The sequence below is a fragment of the Euprymna scolopes genome, chromosome 24 (assembly GCF_053919585.1).
Source record: "Euprymna scolopes isolate OS-2025 chromosome 24, ASM5391958v1, whole genome shotgun sequence".
In the NCBI taxonomy this organism is placed as follows: domain Eukaryota; kingdom Metazoa; phylum Mollusca; class Cephalopoda; order Sepiida; family Sepiolidae; genus Euprymna; species Euprymna scolopes.
The window spans coordinates 74232346-74251736 of record NC_136505.1 but is presented as its reverse complement, the minus strand read 5'-3'; the positions used below and the strand labels follow the sequence as shown (position 1 = coordinate 74251736).

Sequence of the window (19391 nt, the reverse complement as noted above, 5' to 3'; positions counted from 1 at the left end):
GAACATAGTAAGTTCGTGGACTATATACTGCCAAAACAGACGAACGAATTGTCATTTGACGAGGCTGTAAAATCCTTAATGGAGTTATACTGCCCGAAAACTAGTTTATTCCATAAGAGATGGAAATGTATAAACCTGACTCGCAAAGAAGACCAAGACTACACAACATTTGCGTCAGTCGTGAACAGGCATTGTGATAATTTTAAATTATCTTCGTTAACGGCCGACAATTTCAAGGTCTTGATTTTTATTCAAGGTTTAGTCTCAACCAAGGACGCTGAAATCAGACGCAAGGCATTGAACACACTCGAAAAGGAACCGGACATTACCCTTCAAAAATTGGCTGAGGAATGCCAAAGAATTATTTCTGAGAAACAGGACTCCAGAAATATAGAAGAGGCAAATGTATCATACATCAAGAAAGTGCAAAATAAAAAACCGTTCTTCCCAAAAAGTCAAGTGAAAACCAAACGCAATACTCAGGAAACATACCAAAATAAGCCTGATTTACCACATTACCCATGCCGAGGATGTGGAGAACTCCACTGGCAGAAAAATTGTCCTTACCGATCCCGTAAATGCGATCTATGCAGACGCAATGGCCACAAAGCCTCGCATTGCAGAGTAAAAGGACCTCGCAAGAGTTACGTGAAAACGACGAGAATTCTAGGGAAAGATGAAAATGTACGGAAGTACGTAATAGTCAAAATCGGGTACAAAAACGTAAAGCTTCAACTTGACAGTGGCTCAGATTTGTCCATAATAAACTATAATACTTGGTGTAAAATTGGCAAACCAAAAATGAGACAAACCAACAGAGTGGCTCACTCGGTAACGGGAGAACGCATTAGGTTTGAAGGCGAAGTCACTACAAATGTAACATTGAAGGGCAAAACTTTAACACTAAAAATGTTTGTGTTAAAGAAATCAAATAATCTTTTCGGGACAGACTGGATTCAACAATTTGAACTCTGGGACTCGCCCATGAGCGATTTTTGTCAGAAAATAGAAAGCCTTACAGCCGAAGCAAAAAAACTTAAGGAAGACTTGATGGAGTCATTTCCTAATGTTTTTTCGGGCAATTAGGCTGCTGCACAAAAATGAAGGCGAAGTTCCAATTAAAAGATAACATCACCCTGGTTTTTAAAAAGAAACGCAGCATACCATTTGCCTCCATACAAAAAATTGACGAGGAGCTAGATAGACTCGTCAAGGCAGGAATACTGACCCAAGTCGACTACAGTGAGTGGGCTGCCCCTACTGTATACGTAAAGAAAAAATCAATGGATATTAGAATCTGCGCAGACTTCTCGACAGGGTTGAATGCAGCACTAAGGGATCACCACTACCCGCTACCTAGCCCCGAGGAAGTATTTACGAAACTCAATGGAGGAAAAATTTTCTCAAAACTAGATTTAAGCGAAGCACACCTACAAATTCCCGTGGAAGAAGAAAGCTCCAGACTTTTGTGTATTACCACCCACAGGGGACTGTTCAAGTTTAATAGGTTAGCTGTCGGGATCAAGGTCGCCCCGGCTATCTTTCAGCAAATAATCGACACTATGTTGAGCGGCTTTGATTTTTCTATAGGATATCTAGATGACATTCTAGTAAAAAGTGAATCTATAGAAGAACATAAAAGACATGTTTTTCGGGTATTTGAAAAAATAAGTGAGTATGGCTTCACACTGAAAGACACCAAATGTGAATTTTTCCTCAACCAAATTAAATACCTTAGTCAGATAATAGACAAGAACGGTAGACGGCCCGATCCTGAAAGGTCCACAGCGATAAGAAATATGTCTGAGCCACATGACTTAACAACTTTGCAAAGTTTCTTAGGCTTAGCCAACTATTATCAAGCTTTTATTCCAAACCTGCATACTTTACGTGCACCCCTAAACGAGCTACTTAGGAAGGACAAAGTTTGAGATTGGACCACAGAATGCCAGACTGCATTCGAAAAGCTAAAAAACGTGCTCACATCAGAACTGTTCCTGACCCATTATAATCCGAAACTGGACATAATCGTCGCTAGTGACGCTAGCGCATATGGAATCGGCGCATGCATCCTATATAGAATGCCTGATGGTTCAACGAAACCGATAGCACATGCGTCTATAACCCTACTACCGGCGGAAAAGAATTATTCCCAAATAGAGAAAGAATCTCTATGTATTATTTTCGCTGTGACTAAATCCAATAGATTTTTACATGGAAGACATTTTAAGCTTCAAACGGACTATAAGCCGCTCATCGCTATCTTTGGTTCAAGAAAGGATTTCCTACACATACGGCAAACAGACTGCAAAGATAGGGAACAATCCTACTCAATTACGACTTCGAAATGGAGTTTCTACCATCAAAGAAGTTAGGACATGCTGACGACCTATCCCAGTTAATGCAAAAAACTGGAGAACCGCTTGAGGATTCTGTTATCGCATCACTTCAATCAGAGAAGGACCACAGTTTGATTCTATGTAACACAGTGAAAGAACTTCCGGTTACCCTAGACGACATAAGAAAAGAAGCCGAGAGTGACGATTTTATAAAGAAACCAAAGCAAAACTGGAATCAGATCAACAAGTAGCAGAAGTTTTCTCAGTGTGCGACCAGGTTCTACTATACAGAGATAGAGTAGTTATTCCAGCGACCCTACATAAAAAATCCTCAAGGATTTTCACACAGGACACCCTGGCGCCACCAGAATGAAGAGCCTCATGCGTTCATACGTGTACTGGAAAAGCATGGACAAGGACATTGAAGAAAAAGTGAAATCATGCAGAGGATGTGCTCTAGCTGCGAAAGCACCACCTATTCAATTCAGTCCATGGCCCAAAGCCGACTATCCATGGTCACGAATACATGTGGACTATGCAGGACCACTTGATGGACACTACTACCTTATAATAGCGGACAGTTTTTCCAAGTGGCCCGAAGTTTTTAGATGTAAGAGCCCAACTACGGACTTCACCATAAAAACTCTTCATGAGTTATTTGCACGATTCGGAGTGGTCGACTGTTTAGTGTCAGATAACGGCACTCAGTTTACGTCCGGGGACTTTAAAGAGTTCATTAGAGACTTCCAAGTGGACCACATTACAACTCCGACATACCACGCCAAACGGCCAGGCGGAAAGATTTGTGGACACACTGAAGAGAGCTTTGAAGAAGGCTAAGGACACGCCATCCGAAAAAGCACTACAACAATTTCTTCAGGTGTATAACGCCCAACGAAAACACACCATCCCAGATGTCTCCAGCGGAAGTAATGTTTGCAAGGAAAATACGGCCAGTTTTTGATAAGTTATTACCAAAGCAGGTAAAACACACCAAGGTGACGATACCCAAGAAGAACTACATGCCAGGAGAAAAGATATTTTTCCAAATGCATAAAGATAATAGTACCTTCTGGGAGCGGGGAACGATCATTAAGAGGATCGGTCGTATGGTCTATATGGTGGAAGGACCACACTCCACACATAAGAAACACTTAAACCAAATTCGCAAACGCACTTCAGACGAGTCAAGTGAAATCCCATCTGAAGAAGAGACGATGGACCTCCTATATGAGGCATTTGATCTGGAACCTCCTCAAACCTGTACGGAAATACGTCGTTCCACTAGACCCCCTATTCCTGTCTTCACATGGACTCTCCCATCGCTGTGAAAGGCAGCCATTTTGGACTCTCTAATCAGAGATTCCATGCCAGCCTAATCGTTGACATGACTTTACAGACTCTCCTGTTTGATATTGTGAACCCCTAAAATAAGGCCACAACAAAAAGCTATCCTGTTTCACGATCGCGCATGCGCAGTTATGAAAAAGGTAGCAAACAGATAAAACTCCGATGAAGCCAACGTTCCAATTTTTCAATTATGACCAGTGCTTTTTTTCATGATGAAAACTTATGAAAAAAATTCCACATGTCGGAATACCCTATATGCAAAATTTCAAGTCTGTAGATAAAAATTCGCTGAGAGTATGGTTGAGAATTGTCCTCACACACATTCTCACTTTATATATATATATATATATATATATATATATATATATATACACACACACACACACACACACACACACATATATATATATATATATATATATATATATATATATATATATATATATATATATATATATATATGGTTATAACTGCCGACTATCAACGCGATGGTTGTAGGTTCAATCCACGGCTAGGGATAGTGCTAGTCCAGCCGCACTGATGAGTTGTTATACAACGACACAGTACTGTATTTTGATGACTATATATATATATATATATATATATATATATATATATATATATACGCTGTATGTACATGTCATGGTTGTGTGTGGCGTTTCTGTGCGTGGACGTTTTTGAATGCAACGAAGAAGAATCTTCCTCTAAACCTGGGCATCTTCGGGGTGCTTTTTACCATGTTTGCGAAGATGATTGGACTGGGAACCTCTTGTCTGACACCAGCTTGATAGTTGCTGGCTGTTGTTTCCGACTGACAGTACAGAAGCCCTAACTCTTTTGGAGCGCTTATAGTGGCTGCTCTACTATCAGTTGTATAATAACGGAATGTTTGTAGTGTCATGTCGCGTATGGAAAGGAACCCTGCACTCATCTCTAGTGGGCATTCTCGAGGCCACATTTCTGTGGATCAGGAGTCAATTGATGGTCTACTTGTTTTGCATTATGGTGGCTATGCGCATCCGCTTTGTCTAGCACCTATCTCCCTAAACTGAAACTACGAAATAAAATGAAATGACAGCTCAATCAAAAATAAGGATCAAACCAGACACACACCGGAAGAACGATTTGCCTCCTTCCTTGAGGCTTGCATTTATAAATATCCGTTGACTTAGAATTGACTTAGATGATATAGAATCATTTCTTCTAGCAAACTCCCTTAGCACTAAGTGAAACTAACTTGCGCTCCTCCATCCCATTTAACATCTTTAACATGTCTAGTTATCTTCCACTTTGCTGTAAGGACCCTGACAGACACATTCACGGACTTGGTGTCTATATTTGTAACACCCTCTCAATGTCTAGGGAATCTAAACTAGAATCAGATGACCAGCCCTTTATGTGCTTTAAATTAACTTCACGACATAACGTTAAATTTTCTTATTGCTCTCCCTCGACCCAGGACAGTACTCTAATCAACCATGTCTCTGACAGCATAGATGTAGCACTCTCCCTTGATAGTAGCGCTCAAATACATGTATTTGGTGACTTTAACGCCGATCACAATAATTGGCTGGGCTTCTCTAACTACAAAGACACAGCTGGTAGCATCGTCTATACCTTTTCTATACCCCATTGCTTGTCACAGAGCAACATTCCCGACCCGGCTCCCAGATCGTCACGACTAGCAAGCCTCACTTTTAGATCTATTTCTGACAACAGTTCCTAAGGATTGTGTAACAAATGCCCATTGCCACTCGGGAATGCTGATCATGTGATAATGATAGACATCACTCTAAACTCTCGTTCTCAAGTTAAGGAACCATTACTCAAAACGCCAACCTGATAGGTCCTGAACTGTCATCTAACCTTCAACCTCTGTCCCATCAACAAAATGTTGCACCCATCTGCCTGTTTTACAAGTATTTTAATGGTGGATGCTTCGAGGAACTACAAGCCCTGTACCCTCTCTACATAAATACCCCCGACAAACCCGACTAACAGCAAAGTCCGACCCATACACAGTATAGATCCCTAGATGTAAGAAGGCCTTCTACTCTAATAGTTTCTTCTCCAGGATTGCTAGACTTCTGAGTTCCTTCTTCCTTAATGCAGAATTTCATCTTGCTGTTCAACTCCCTACATTGTATCCCTGCAACTTATGTATCTGATAGTAACTCCCTATATCAAAGTAGCACTTTGCCTTGTTTTGGATAAAAATATATGAACATTAAAAAAAAAAACAAAAAAAAAACAGAAATAAATAAAAGAAAAGAAAATGAAAAGTAATGGCGAAAATGAATAAAAGTAAGTAAATATTGAAAGGAAATAAAGAGAAGGGAATATATATATTTATAATGAAAATATATATGGCAATTAAGCTACACAGACTGACACGCTGAATATTCTGTCTAGCTTAATTGCCATATATGTATTTTGATAACTTACTACCTAGCTCTACGTATCGAGCACTATTGAGGTAAATACAGAAAATTTACGCATAAAATTATATCTTTGTATATGAATTTATGCGATCAAATATGATAGTTATATATATATATATATATATATACATATATACATATATATATATATATATATATTTACTATTATATAAAAGGAACTTTATGTGTGTACGTGTGTATATGTGTTTGTGCGTGCGTGAGTTCGTTTCCTATGGAGTCGGGGACGGTTGGGCCGATTTTTTAAATTTCATACGAAGGTACTTGATGTGTATGGGAGTACTCGTGCATAGGTTTTGGATCGGAATGCCTCGGATAAGTATCAAAAATTGATAATCGAAAAAAGTTTGATTAAAGAAGGAAATCCGATTTAAAAGTTTTTTACAACCTAACATCACAAGTGAATTTGAAAAGTTTTATCACCGCACAAAATGCCCCGCATATAAAATCAAAAGCAGGTTCTTTGATAAGACAGGGGCACGTCCGAAATTAATATTTTTTAGAACACATTTGAGCCATTGATACTTGACCTTTTGTACGTTTAACATTAATTTAAGTGATTATGTAAAATAATTTCATAAAATCAACAGTAGGTTCTTTGATAAGACAGGGGCACAGTCGAAATGAATATTTTTTAGAACACATTTGAGCCATTGATACTTGACCTTTTGTATGTTTAACATTAATTTAAGTGATTATGTAAAATAATTTCATAAAATCAACAGTAGGTCCTTTGATAAGACAGGGGCACGGTCGAAATGAATGGCTCTGTCTAGAGCACAACTGTACTAGGATACTTGATTGTTTGCATGTTAAACTTTAAGTAAAGCCGTTATTTACAGATAATTTCCTAAAATCAACAGTACAGAAGTCCGACGAAAGAAACTATTAGAAAAGAAAGCTTTCCAGCATCCAACATCCTCAACAATAAAAGGGCGAGATTTTGCTGTTTGTCGGGTTAGTTGGGAATATTTACGCCCAGGAGGGACAAGTGCTGTGAGTTAATTGAACAAATTCTGCCAAATGGCAACGATGTTACATTGCGATGATGAAACAAAGACTGGAACCGATAATGCTAGACAATTACATTTGTGACTTGTTTTTACTTTGTCTAAGAGTGAAAAACTAACAGCAGGAATGCCATTTATGAATATCAATGGATTAATATAATGTTCTTTAAACGTACGTCCAGAGGACAACTAGGGTTTCTTTCTTGCCTAGGAAGGATTTTATTATGTTCAGTATTTATTCAGAAATATCATGCGATTTCATTTTCGCGAGAAGTCCTTCATGCCAGACCAGACCAGACCTTGTCAAAGATTATATATATATATATATATATATATATATATATATATATATATATATATATATATATATATATATATATATATATATATATATCGAGAACTACAACTCCATTGTCTTATCTAAGCATAATATTTCTGAGAAAACGGTTAAAATACTTGCAGTAAATTGGGCTTTCCTAAATAAATACTGTTGATCAGAAGGAAGCTTAGTATTTACAAGATGGCGGACTAGTTCTTAATCGATTAAAGACTTAATGATTTTAGTGAAGAGGGACAGGATTGATAAGGTGGAACGGTTAGATCTTTCGCCAGAATTCTTGAATAATAGTAAAACAGAGGCAATAATGCAGCTATCATGGAAGCAAGATTCAGCTAGGCATTCGGAGCATTTCATAATTAGTATGGCAGGGATAAGACCAGGTCTAAACGTCTTGGTTGCGTCTTTTTTCTATGAGGAGGGATAATTTTCAGATATGCGAGTGTTGGGAATTTGGGAGGTAGGGTTTTAAGGATCTAAAGTTGGGTTGGCGGCAAACTCACAGACAAGCAGGTCATCTTACTCAGTTGTCACACAAGCGACCTCATGGTTGTTAGTCGGGATATCGTTGATTGACAATTTCCCTCTATTAAACACACACACACACGCACACACACGCACATTCACATACACATACACACACACACGCACACACACACACACTAAAACACATCAAAACACGCTAACGCATAAAATAGCCCTCGGTGTCATATACATAAATGAAAATATCTACTCACGATGTGAATAGATGTGCTGACCGAGTGCAGCTCTGTCGAGTTTAGGTCTTGCACACAACTTGTCAATGTACTGACAAATGTCTTCTTCAATATCTGAGATGATGTAAATTGACACTGAACCTCGGAGCATAGCGTACATCCTGTGAAATAAAAACAAAAATATGGCAAATATACCCTAAAGAGCCAAGCACAATGTTCTAGATTGATAATAGTGACACAACGAGAGAACAAATCATGTGAAGAAAAACATGGATAAAACTAATATAGTAAAACAGTTTTACTGTATAAAGTGTCATTATTATTGCTTGACGCATCCTCTTTTACTATTATGCATGTCATCGTTTCTATTTTAGACGAATGTGTTACCTCTTCGATACTCGATTCCAAGTAGTGTAATGTCTATCTTGTTCTCATGAGACCATCCTCCCAGGTATTATCTCCTCCTTTTGAAGTAGATAGTTTTTCTTTATTATTACCCTTCCTGTTCTGTTATCATGAGACTACCCTCCTAGTCACTATTAGATCATTTAAGAGTATATAATATATTATCTTTGCCATTATATCATTCTCCCATTTTATTAGCTTAATCCTTCATATATGAAGCCGGTCATTTGGTAAGAAATGTTACTTTAAACAATGAGGTATTTTAGTAAAGCCAGATGTAAAATATAGTCATAACTATTCATAATTCTTAGTTGCTCTAATCAGTGTAGCATATGCTGCGTCATAATTGTTATATGATTTGGGTATGTAGTCTTTTGAGAAAGTGTGTAAAACATTAATAAAAAATAAAATACTTCTGTGAGTCTCAAGGAACAATGGATACCCTAAATGTGGAAGTATGTAGTAGGCACGTGATACACAGACTCAAATTGTACTTTTCCTTAACTGTTTGCATGTAGCCAATAGCAACGACATCTACAATAACACAGAATATACGAAAAGAGAGTAGTGTCATTTCGAAAACTACTACCTCACAGTTCGTTGATATAAGCACAACACCACATCCATTGACGTTTAGACAACTGACGTAGGCTAAGATGATGATGTTGCATTTTTTGCAGACACAACTAAGTCAGAACCAACATGGAAATATTTCTCTTTCGCGAATGCAAAATTCATAAGGAATTTACTGAATGCGCAGATCAGCAAGGTTACGCTGGAAAGGAAAATATTTTTACACAGATTAAATATGACTGCTTGGAAACCATTCGTAAAGATCTTGCATGTGGAAATAGCATTTATTACTATTTTTTTTTTGGGGGGGGGTGTTCGTTACTACAGCATTTTGATCCTTAAATTACTTGTAGAAATTAATTAGCCTGTATTAGTCAAATATATTTATCGGTCTAAATATTTTAAGGTGTTTTCGTCTAATGCAAACCTTTGTTAAATTTAATTTAAATAGTTTAGTCGGGATTGAGTTGTTAAGCTGGGTATTATGATTATTCTTAGCATGTTTTTTTAGAAAGTTTAAAATCATTAATTTGATTTATTAAGTCGACAAAATATATAAATGATGATTTGGAAGTTAATCCCTATTCTTGAAATTTATTACCGAAATTTATTATTGAAATTTATTACTGAAATTTATTACTGGAATTTATTACTGGAATTTATTACTGGAATTTATTACTGAAATTTATTACTATAATTTATTACTGAAATTTATTACTGGAATTTATTACTGAAATTTATTACTGGAATTTATTACTGAAATTTATTGCTGAAATTTATTACTGAAATTTATTACTGGAATTTATTACTGAAATTTATTACTGGAATTTATTACTGGAATTTATTACTGAAATTTATTACTGGAATTTATTACTGAAATTTATTACTGAAATTTATTACTGAAATTTATTACTGGAATTTATTACTGAAATTTATTACTGAAATTTATTACTGGAATTTATTACTGGAATTTATTACTGAAATTTATTACTGGAATTTATTACTGAAATTTATTACTGAAATTTATTACTGGAATTTATTACTGAAATTTATTACTGAAATTTATTACTGAAATTTATTACTGGAATTTATTACTGAAATTTATTACTGGAAAATATTACTGGAATTTATTACCGAAATTTATTACTGGAATTTATTACTGAAATTTATTACTGGAATTTATTACTGGAATTTATTACTGGAATTTATTACTGGAATTTATTACTGAAATATAATTCTGACAAAAAATGAATAGAGGTTCAGTTACATTATACTTCAATTCACACATTTCATAAGCGATATTTTTCGGCGATGGGGAAAATGCGGTTTTCTGGGTCAGATATTGGTGATATGTTAAGATTAGAAATCTATAATATTCATCACCATTCATCTTTCAATATATTTAATCTCGTTAACTTAATCTTCAAATGTATTTTAGCCTCGATAAGTAAAAAGAAAAAAAGAAAAAAGTTACATTGTGAAATCAATTGATGTGACTCCCAGACTGGCTAGTGTCGAATGCTGACAATTATATTGAATTCTCAATAAAATCTCACGCTATAGTGTTTTCTTATTATATTCATTTTTGTAAAATTTAAATTCCAATAATAATTACAAGCACTTAATAACAGGGAATTATTTTTTATTCACACTGTGTATATGCGCGTGTGAGTGAATGTGTATGTTTATTTACTGAAAACCTTGGTGAAACTTGAGAGACAAATACAGAATAGGATTATTGTGTTATTCCGAATCCGATTAATTCATTCTTACTCGTCTTCTTGTTCTTTTTTCTTCTTTGTGACTTTTTGAAGATTTCCTCACCTTTTTTTCTCGTTTTTCACAATTTATCCATCACTTTCTCCAACGTTCTTTCTCCCTTCCTTTGTCCACTTTCTCAAGTCTATTTTATTCTTACATTTCTGCACATTTTCATGCTTTGGTTAAATAGAAAATTAAACCGTTACAAGTTTCTCACATTTTCTAAGTCAGACACTAACACTCCTCATTTGAAAAGGCACGAAAGGATTAAATAAATTTATAATAAGATCGGACCAAGTTTGTCGTTTTTATATTAACTCTTGCGTAAGCTTCGCATGCATTGAGCTCTCCCACTAGAGATATCCTTTATATATATATATATATATATATATATATATATATATATATATATATATATATATATATATATATATATACAAACTCTGATCAGCTTGCTTGCGTTTAAACCATCCATCCGTTTTGTAATTTCCGGTTTCAAAAACATCATCTGCTTACCTATTTCATAGTCGCCCTGTATTAACTCCAATATTAAAAGCCACTGCTGCTATCCAAAAAATACACACAGGCAAAAATAATTTTTTCTTTAACTTATTTTAGCGTGTTTTCCTTACAAATAAATGTAATTTAATTCCGTTGAGTTAAACAGAAAACTGATTAAAATATAAAAACACAATATACAACTATAACCATCCTGTGGATTTAGATGTTTTATTATTTTTCAGGCCTTACTTTAAAATATTTCTCCTTAATTTTAATTAGCGCTTAGAGTAGTGCTTTGGAGGCTTCCTGAGTTTAATTTTTGTCACTTATCACTTTAAAAAATGTTTTCTGAAGACAATAAAAGACAATATAATCCCAAAATCACTTTTTATTTTGAACATTTTTCATCTTACACTTCAAGGACCAACGGGGAGACTAGTATTTAAAAATATAGCAAATGCAAAAACACTTTTTAAAAAGGTGTAAATAAATTAAAAAAATAATGACGGAGGGGAGCAGACCGAACTTTTTTCAAAGTAAAGCGTCGCAAAGAAAACAACAAAAAACAAAACAACAAACATAATAATAATAAAGGCGGCACGGAGGGGGAAGCTGAAGGAGACAACGTCAAATCGGGGTTGTGAATCAGTTCTGGAAATGTGGGATCGATTTACTAGAACGTTGTATGTGAAACTGAACACACTTTCAAATCTTTAAATATTGATTTTTTACAATTTCAAAAAGACGAAAATTGAAAAATAATTGTAAGGGGTGCCGATTGTTCATGTGCACCTACATAATTTAAAAAAATATTTTCTTTATCCTAGTTGTGCGTGATTAAAATTAGAACTTGATTTAAAAAAAACTACGTTTTCTTGCCCAAAGTTATTTATTTACGATGATTTTATTTGCATTTTTCATTGCAAGTTGGAATTGTAAAAAAAAAAACAACAACAAAAAACAAAGCAAATAAGTTTTTCTAATGAAAAAAAAAACTACTTGCTCAATTTACGTGTTAAAAATATTTGTCTTTTTTACGAACTAACTCAGTGGAGTTTATTTCCTAAAAAAAAAATCAAAATCTACTTTTTTTTGGCTAATACATTTCAACGGTCTTTAAAGATAATATAAAAGAAGGGATTAAAAAAAATTAGAATTTAACATTCTAAGCATAGGGCATTACTTTCATATATAAATTTAACGTAAAATGGGACCCCACTTCTTGCGACGTAGCGAGACATGTAATCGTTAGAATTTTTTCCCAAGTTTGTTGGCATGGGTGAGGGTAGAAAGAGGAAATTGAGTTGGTGGTGAAGTCATAAATTCGAAACACTTTAAAAATACGTAGAAGCCAATCAAAACTGATAAGTGGGAGGGGTTTTAATTTTTTTTTTTTTTTAAAGATTTGCTTTGAAAAAGTTTCACCATTAAATATTACTTAATCAGTTTATTATTTTAAAGGCTGTTTACACACACACACACACACACACACACACACACACACACACACACACACACACACACACACATAAGCACACAATAAAACTAGGGTGGACCTGCACAATGAACACTACCTCCTTGTTTTTTTTTTCGTTTTTTTATTTTTTTAAAAAATTGTTTCAACGGATTACACTCCTCTTATATAAAGGATTTTTCATTCAATCTAAAAGCAATGAGATTAAGACCTTTATAATCTAATGTATTTCACATTGTTTTCACTGGTCGCCATGTTTGTTTTCGTGCGCGTTCATTTAATTTTTTGCTCACGGGAAATTGCGTATTGTTTTCACTGGTCGACACTTGTATTTTCTTGCGCGCGTGTATTCAATTTTTGCGGCTTTATACATTAATTCTACATTAATATTCTATAGTCACTATTCCGTGGCTAGCTATAAAATATACTGACCCAGCGGGTCACAGGTAGTCTAGTATATATATATATATATATATATATATATATATATATAGAGAGAGAGAGAGAGAGAGAGAGAGAGAGAGGAGAGAGAAAGAAATAAACAGAAAGAGGGTGCATGTGTTTGTATGAGAGAAAGAGAGAGAGAGAGAGAGAGAGAGAGAGAGAGAGAGAGAGAGAGAGAGAGAGATAGTGAGACAGGATGAGAATTAACTAATTTCGAATAAACTATACATGAGTACGATATACGATGAAATTCTTTATCTTATATCTTCAAGCAATTGCTTTGTTTGAACTTGACTAAAACTTAAGTGGCCAAGAGAATGGAACCACCCAGACAATGACCGCATTTTTGTGTCGGACGCTTCACCTATTCATTTAAAGCGACATAAATAGATCAAGAATGCAAACAATACAGCTGATAAGATTTGCTCTCTTTAATATATTTATTCCTGCTAGGTTAAATATGACAAAGTTTTTGCGAAAACCAGCATTTTTCATGTAGAGAACAATTGTTGAATTTCATGTCTTATTGTGGCAATAGTTATTGAATAGAAAAACTATAAATAATAGTTATTGAATAGAAATAAAATATAAATAATAGTTATTGAATATAAAAACTATAAGTAATAGTTATTGGATATAAAAAATATAAATAATAGTTATTGAAAATATAAAAAAAAATAACGTAAAATGAAATAAAATACAAGAAAATTACTTTGCATTATTGATTACTAGCCAAGGTGCCCGGCGTTGCCCAATTGTTTGTGGGTGTGTTGAGCAAAAATTAAAAAAGAAGTTGTAGTAGGCAGGCAGGCTCGAACCGTAGCGCGAAGGAGGTAAAGAACGTGAAAAAAAAAAAACGTAACGCGTTAGTTGTTGCGCCCAAACCGGAAGTGACGTAGGTTTAAATTAAGGCTAGACAATCGAAAATATCGGCGAAGAAAGCGAGCCCTACCTGTAGAAAAGTGCCCAGTTGAGGGCGAAGGAATTACTGTTTTTGGCCAATTTTTCGATATCTGTCGTCCGAAGGATCGAGCTTTAAAACGATCTCGTGAAAATCCGTCGTCGAAAGTTTTAGACATACATACATATATTTAAACGAACAGGTGAGATTTATATTATAGAAGATAACAGTGGGTAATTTTACTTCAAACGGTTCTCAACCGATAACGGGGGAAACGTATATGCATAGTCATTTACACAGACTGATTCGCTCTAACAGGTCTCCATGATGACTAAACAGTGAAGTGTTTCGGGTTGATATTGAAACATTCGACAGATAAAAGTAATAATTCAGCTTAGAATAATATTTCGAAATGAAAACAAAAACAGGAAATATTTAATAACGTGCCCCATTTAAAAAACTTTTTCAATCAAACTATCACAGTTATTTCCCCTTTTGGTTTTCTGGGTTTTGGTTTGAAAATAAAACGGTTTCAGATTTCAGATAAAATAAGTTAAATCAAATATAACTTGAAATTTAAATGAACTAAATAATAATTTTTTTTAATTAGTACAGTTGAAACAAAGCTATTATGTCGAATAAGTAATGCCATCGAGGTAATTATTTAAATAGATTTCATTCAAAGTAATATGTTAATGACCGTGACTCAATGTAAAATTGGTTTGAAGAATACTATATATTGACAGTCCATATACAATATAATGTCTCCTTTGACAGAAGTATCCTAATATGGGCATTAATATTTCTTGACCAGGAGAGGTGTACACACATATGACATTTATATTTCTTTGATGATTGGGAGTTGTACACACACACACACACACACACACACACACACACACACACACACACGAACGCTACTACTTTATACATACATATATATATATATTATAAAGAGTGAGAAATAATGATAAATAAGTAAATAGTTTCGTGTTACTCGGTGCATACAAAAACGTTTATATTCTTATCGGCTATGTTGACACAAACATTAAATTTGATGCCATGTGTCAATTCTGCAAATGCCATCATTCAAATCTCAACCGTGGGTAATTTCCAATCAGATACATTTGAGTGCACACATTTCATATATCATTTATCGGGGCTAATCTTTCTCTAACACGATTTCTAATTTCATGAGTAATATTAAAACAGACAAATGCACACAGTGAAGTAATGTAAATTCAACCAATATAGAGTTTCCTGTGATAAAGAAATATCAAATTAGATACATACGCGTCTCCCTTGTCGCCTTGTTTAATAATAACATCGTCGGCCTTTGTCCGATAAAATTCACAGTTTTTAATCAAATCTTTCAGAATATCTGAAATAAATAAATAAATAAATAAATGAATAAACAACACACCACCACCACCACCACCACCAATAATAATAATAATAATAATAATAATAATAATAATAATAATAATAATAATAATAATAATAATAAAAAGAATAATAATGATAACAATAATAATAATAACAATAATAATAACAATAATAAAAATAATAACAATAGCAATAACAATAACAACAATAACAATAATAAAACAATAATAACAATAACAATAATAACAATAATAATAATAACAACAATAATAATGATAATAATATTTATAATAATAATAACAATAATAACAATAAAAATCAAAATAATAACAATAACAATAATAATAAAAATAATAATAATTATAATAAGAATAATAATATAACAATAATAACAATAATAGCAATAATAATAAAAATTATAATAATAACAATAAAATAGTAATAAAAATAACAATAATAATAATAATAATGACAATGATAATCATAATATTAAAAATAATAATATAAATAATAATAATAACAATAACAATAATAATAACAATAATAATATTTACAATAATAAAAATAATAACAATAATAATCATTATAGTAACAACAACAACAACAACAACAATAATAATAATAATAATAATAATAATAATAATGATAACAATAACACCAACAATAAAAATAAATATAATAACAATAATAATAATAACGTTAATAATAATAATATTAACAATAATAATAACAATAATAATACCAATAATAATAACAGTAATAATTATAATAATAACAATAATAATAACAATTATAATAATAATAATGACAATGATAATTATATTAATAATAATACTGATAATAATAACAATAATATTAATAATAATAACAATAACAATAATAAAAATAATAAAAATAATAATAATAATAATAACAACAATAATAATAATAATAATAATAATAATAGTAATAATAGTAATAATAATAATAATAATAATAATAATAATAATAATAATAATAATAATAATAATAATAAATGCTGAAGAGTATGCATAAGCGACATAACTATGGAAAGGACACCTAAATAGAGAAACGGAATTGTTAGCGACAGCTGCACAGAACAACGTGATAAAAACGTACTATATCAAAACTAAAATACACAAATCCCAGGAATACAGTAATGTAGACAAAATAATGAGGATGTAAATTATATCCCTGATACATTCACGGATATGATTTGAAAACTGGCCCAAAATAAAATAAAAAATACCCTAAAAACACCTGAACGTACTTCGAGTCTACGATTAAATGGTGCAGCCACAAACTGGATGCAGTATGGACATCACAATATACTATGGGACATATAGGTACAGTTGCAAAATGGATGTAAACTAACGTATGTGTCAAGTAGGGCCAGTCCGAATATTAGATAGTTTCAGAAACTGAACATTTTCACCACGTGATTTTCAGATGAATAGCAAGAGAAGACATATAAAATAACATCAGACATGGTTCCCGTTCATAAAATAAGAAACGAAGGTGCACAAAAAACTAAGAAAAACAGAAGACACATAAACGGTGTGATCCACTGATATCCAGAATATACCAACATATGATGTCAAAACACTGTTCCCTCCCTATAAGAGACACACGCTGGAGGACACTGAACCGTAAGTGGATGAAAATAAGGCAAAACTTTCCATGGCGAGATGGGACAACAAATGCGAATATGGAGAGGGGCATAATATTATGCAACACTGCATTGTTCGCTCTTTATTTCACAACCAGTGTAGTTTGAAATTTATTGCAGCGTACAATAATAATGCAAAAGACGGTATAAAATGTGTGAAACTGACGTATGATCACGTGATTCAAAGAAGAATTTAAAGGCAACACGGTCGTCCAAGATAACGAACGCAGAATACTTTGTATAGACATTAATTCCAAAAATGAAACCTTTTTCACAAATATTCGAATATCTTTGATTGTATTCGTCATTGATAAACTCGTTATTTAGCACCAGTCTACGATAGCAAAAATGTTATTTAACACCAATCTACGATAGTAAAAATGTTATTTAACACCAGTCTACGATAGAAAAAATGTTATTTAAAACCAGCCTACGATAGTAAAAAATATTATTTAACACCAGTCTATGATAGCAAAAATGTTATTTAACACCAGTCTACGATAGTAAAAGTGTTATTTAACACCAGTCTACGATAGCAAAAATGTTATTTAACACAAGTCTACGATAGTAAAAATGTTATTTAACACCAGTCTACGATAGTAAAAATATTATTTAACACCAATCTACGATAATAAAAATTTTATTTAACACCAGTCTACGATAGTAAAAATGTTATTTAACACCAGTCTACGATAGCAAAAATGTTATTTAACACCAGTCTACGATAGTAAAAGTGTTATTTAACACCAGTCTACGATAGCAAAAATGTTATTTAACACAAGTCTACGATAGTAAAAATGTTATTTAACACCAGTCTACGATAGTAAAAATATTATTTAACACCAATCTACGATAATAAAAATGTTATTTAACACCAGTCTACGATAGTAAAAATGTTATTTAACACCAGTCTACGATAGCAAAAATATTATTTAACACCAGTCTACGATAATAAAAATTTTATTTAACACCAGTCTACAATAGTAAAAATGTTATTTAACACCAGTCTACGATAGCAAAAATGTTATTTAACACCAGTCTACGATAGTAAAAGTGTTATTTAACACCAGTCTACGATAGCAAAAATGTTATTTAACACAAGTCTACGATAGTAAAAATGTTATTTAACACCAGTCTACGATAGTAAAAATATTATTTAACACCAATCTACGATAATAAAAATTTTATTTAACACCAGTCTACGATAGTAAAAGTGTTATTTAACACCAGTCTACGATAGCAAAAATGTTATTTAACACCAGTCTACGATAGTAAAAGTGTTATTTAACACCAGTCTACGATAGCAAAAATGTTATTTAACACAAGTCTACGATAGCAAAAATGTTATTTAACACAAGTCTACGATAGTAAAAATGTTATTTAACACCAGTCTACGATAGCAAAAATATTATTTAACACCAGTCTACGATAATAAAAATTTTATTTAACACCAGTCTATGATAGTAAAAATGTTATTTAACACCAGTCTACGATAGCAAAAATATTATTTAACACCAGTCTACGATAATAAAAATTTTATTTAACACCAGTCTACAATAGTAAAAGTGTTATTTAACACCAGTCTACGATAGCAAAAATGTTATTTAACACCAGTCTACGATAGTAAAAATGTTATTTAACACCAGTCTACGATAGCAAAAATGTTATTTAACACCAGTCTACGATAGCAAAAATGTTATTTAACACCAGTCTACGATAGTAAAAGTGTTATTTAACACCAGTCTACGATAGCAAAAATGTTATTTAACACCAGTCTACGATAGTAAAAATGTTATTTAACACCAGTCTACGATAGAAAAAATGTTATTTAAAACCAGCCTACGATAGTAAAAAATATTATTTAACACCAGTCTATGATAGCAAAAATGTTATTTAACACCAGCCTACGATAGAAAAAATGTTATTTAAAACCAGCCTACGATAGTAAAAAATATTATTTAACACCAGTCTACGATAGCAAAAATGTTATTTAACACCAGTCTACGATAGTAAAAATGTTATTTAACACCAGCCTACGATAGAAAAAATGTTATTTAAAACCAGCC

At 32.9% G+C, this 19391-nt stretch overlaps 1 protein-coding gene across 2 annotated transcripts in view; it reads right to left on the bottom strand.

The window, feature by feature from the left end:
• LOC145246764 (uncharacterized) overlaps positions 1–19391 on the bottom strand; it is a 182835-nt gene that overhangs the window by 86974 nt on the left and 76470 nt on the right. For both annotated transcript variants that reach the window (XM_080108537.1, XM_080108538.1), the window contains 2 exons: positions 15564–15651; positions 8233–8372 (listed from right to left, as the gene is read on the bottom strand). In XM_080108537.1, the coding sequence (XP_079964663.1) occupies positions 8233–8372; positions 15564–15651 (228 nt within the window). The remainder of the gene's footprint in view (positions 1–8232; positions 8373–15563; positions 15652–19391) is intronic.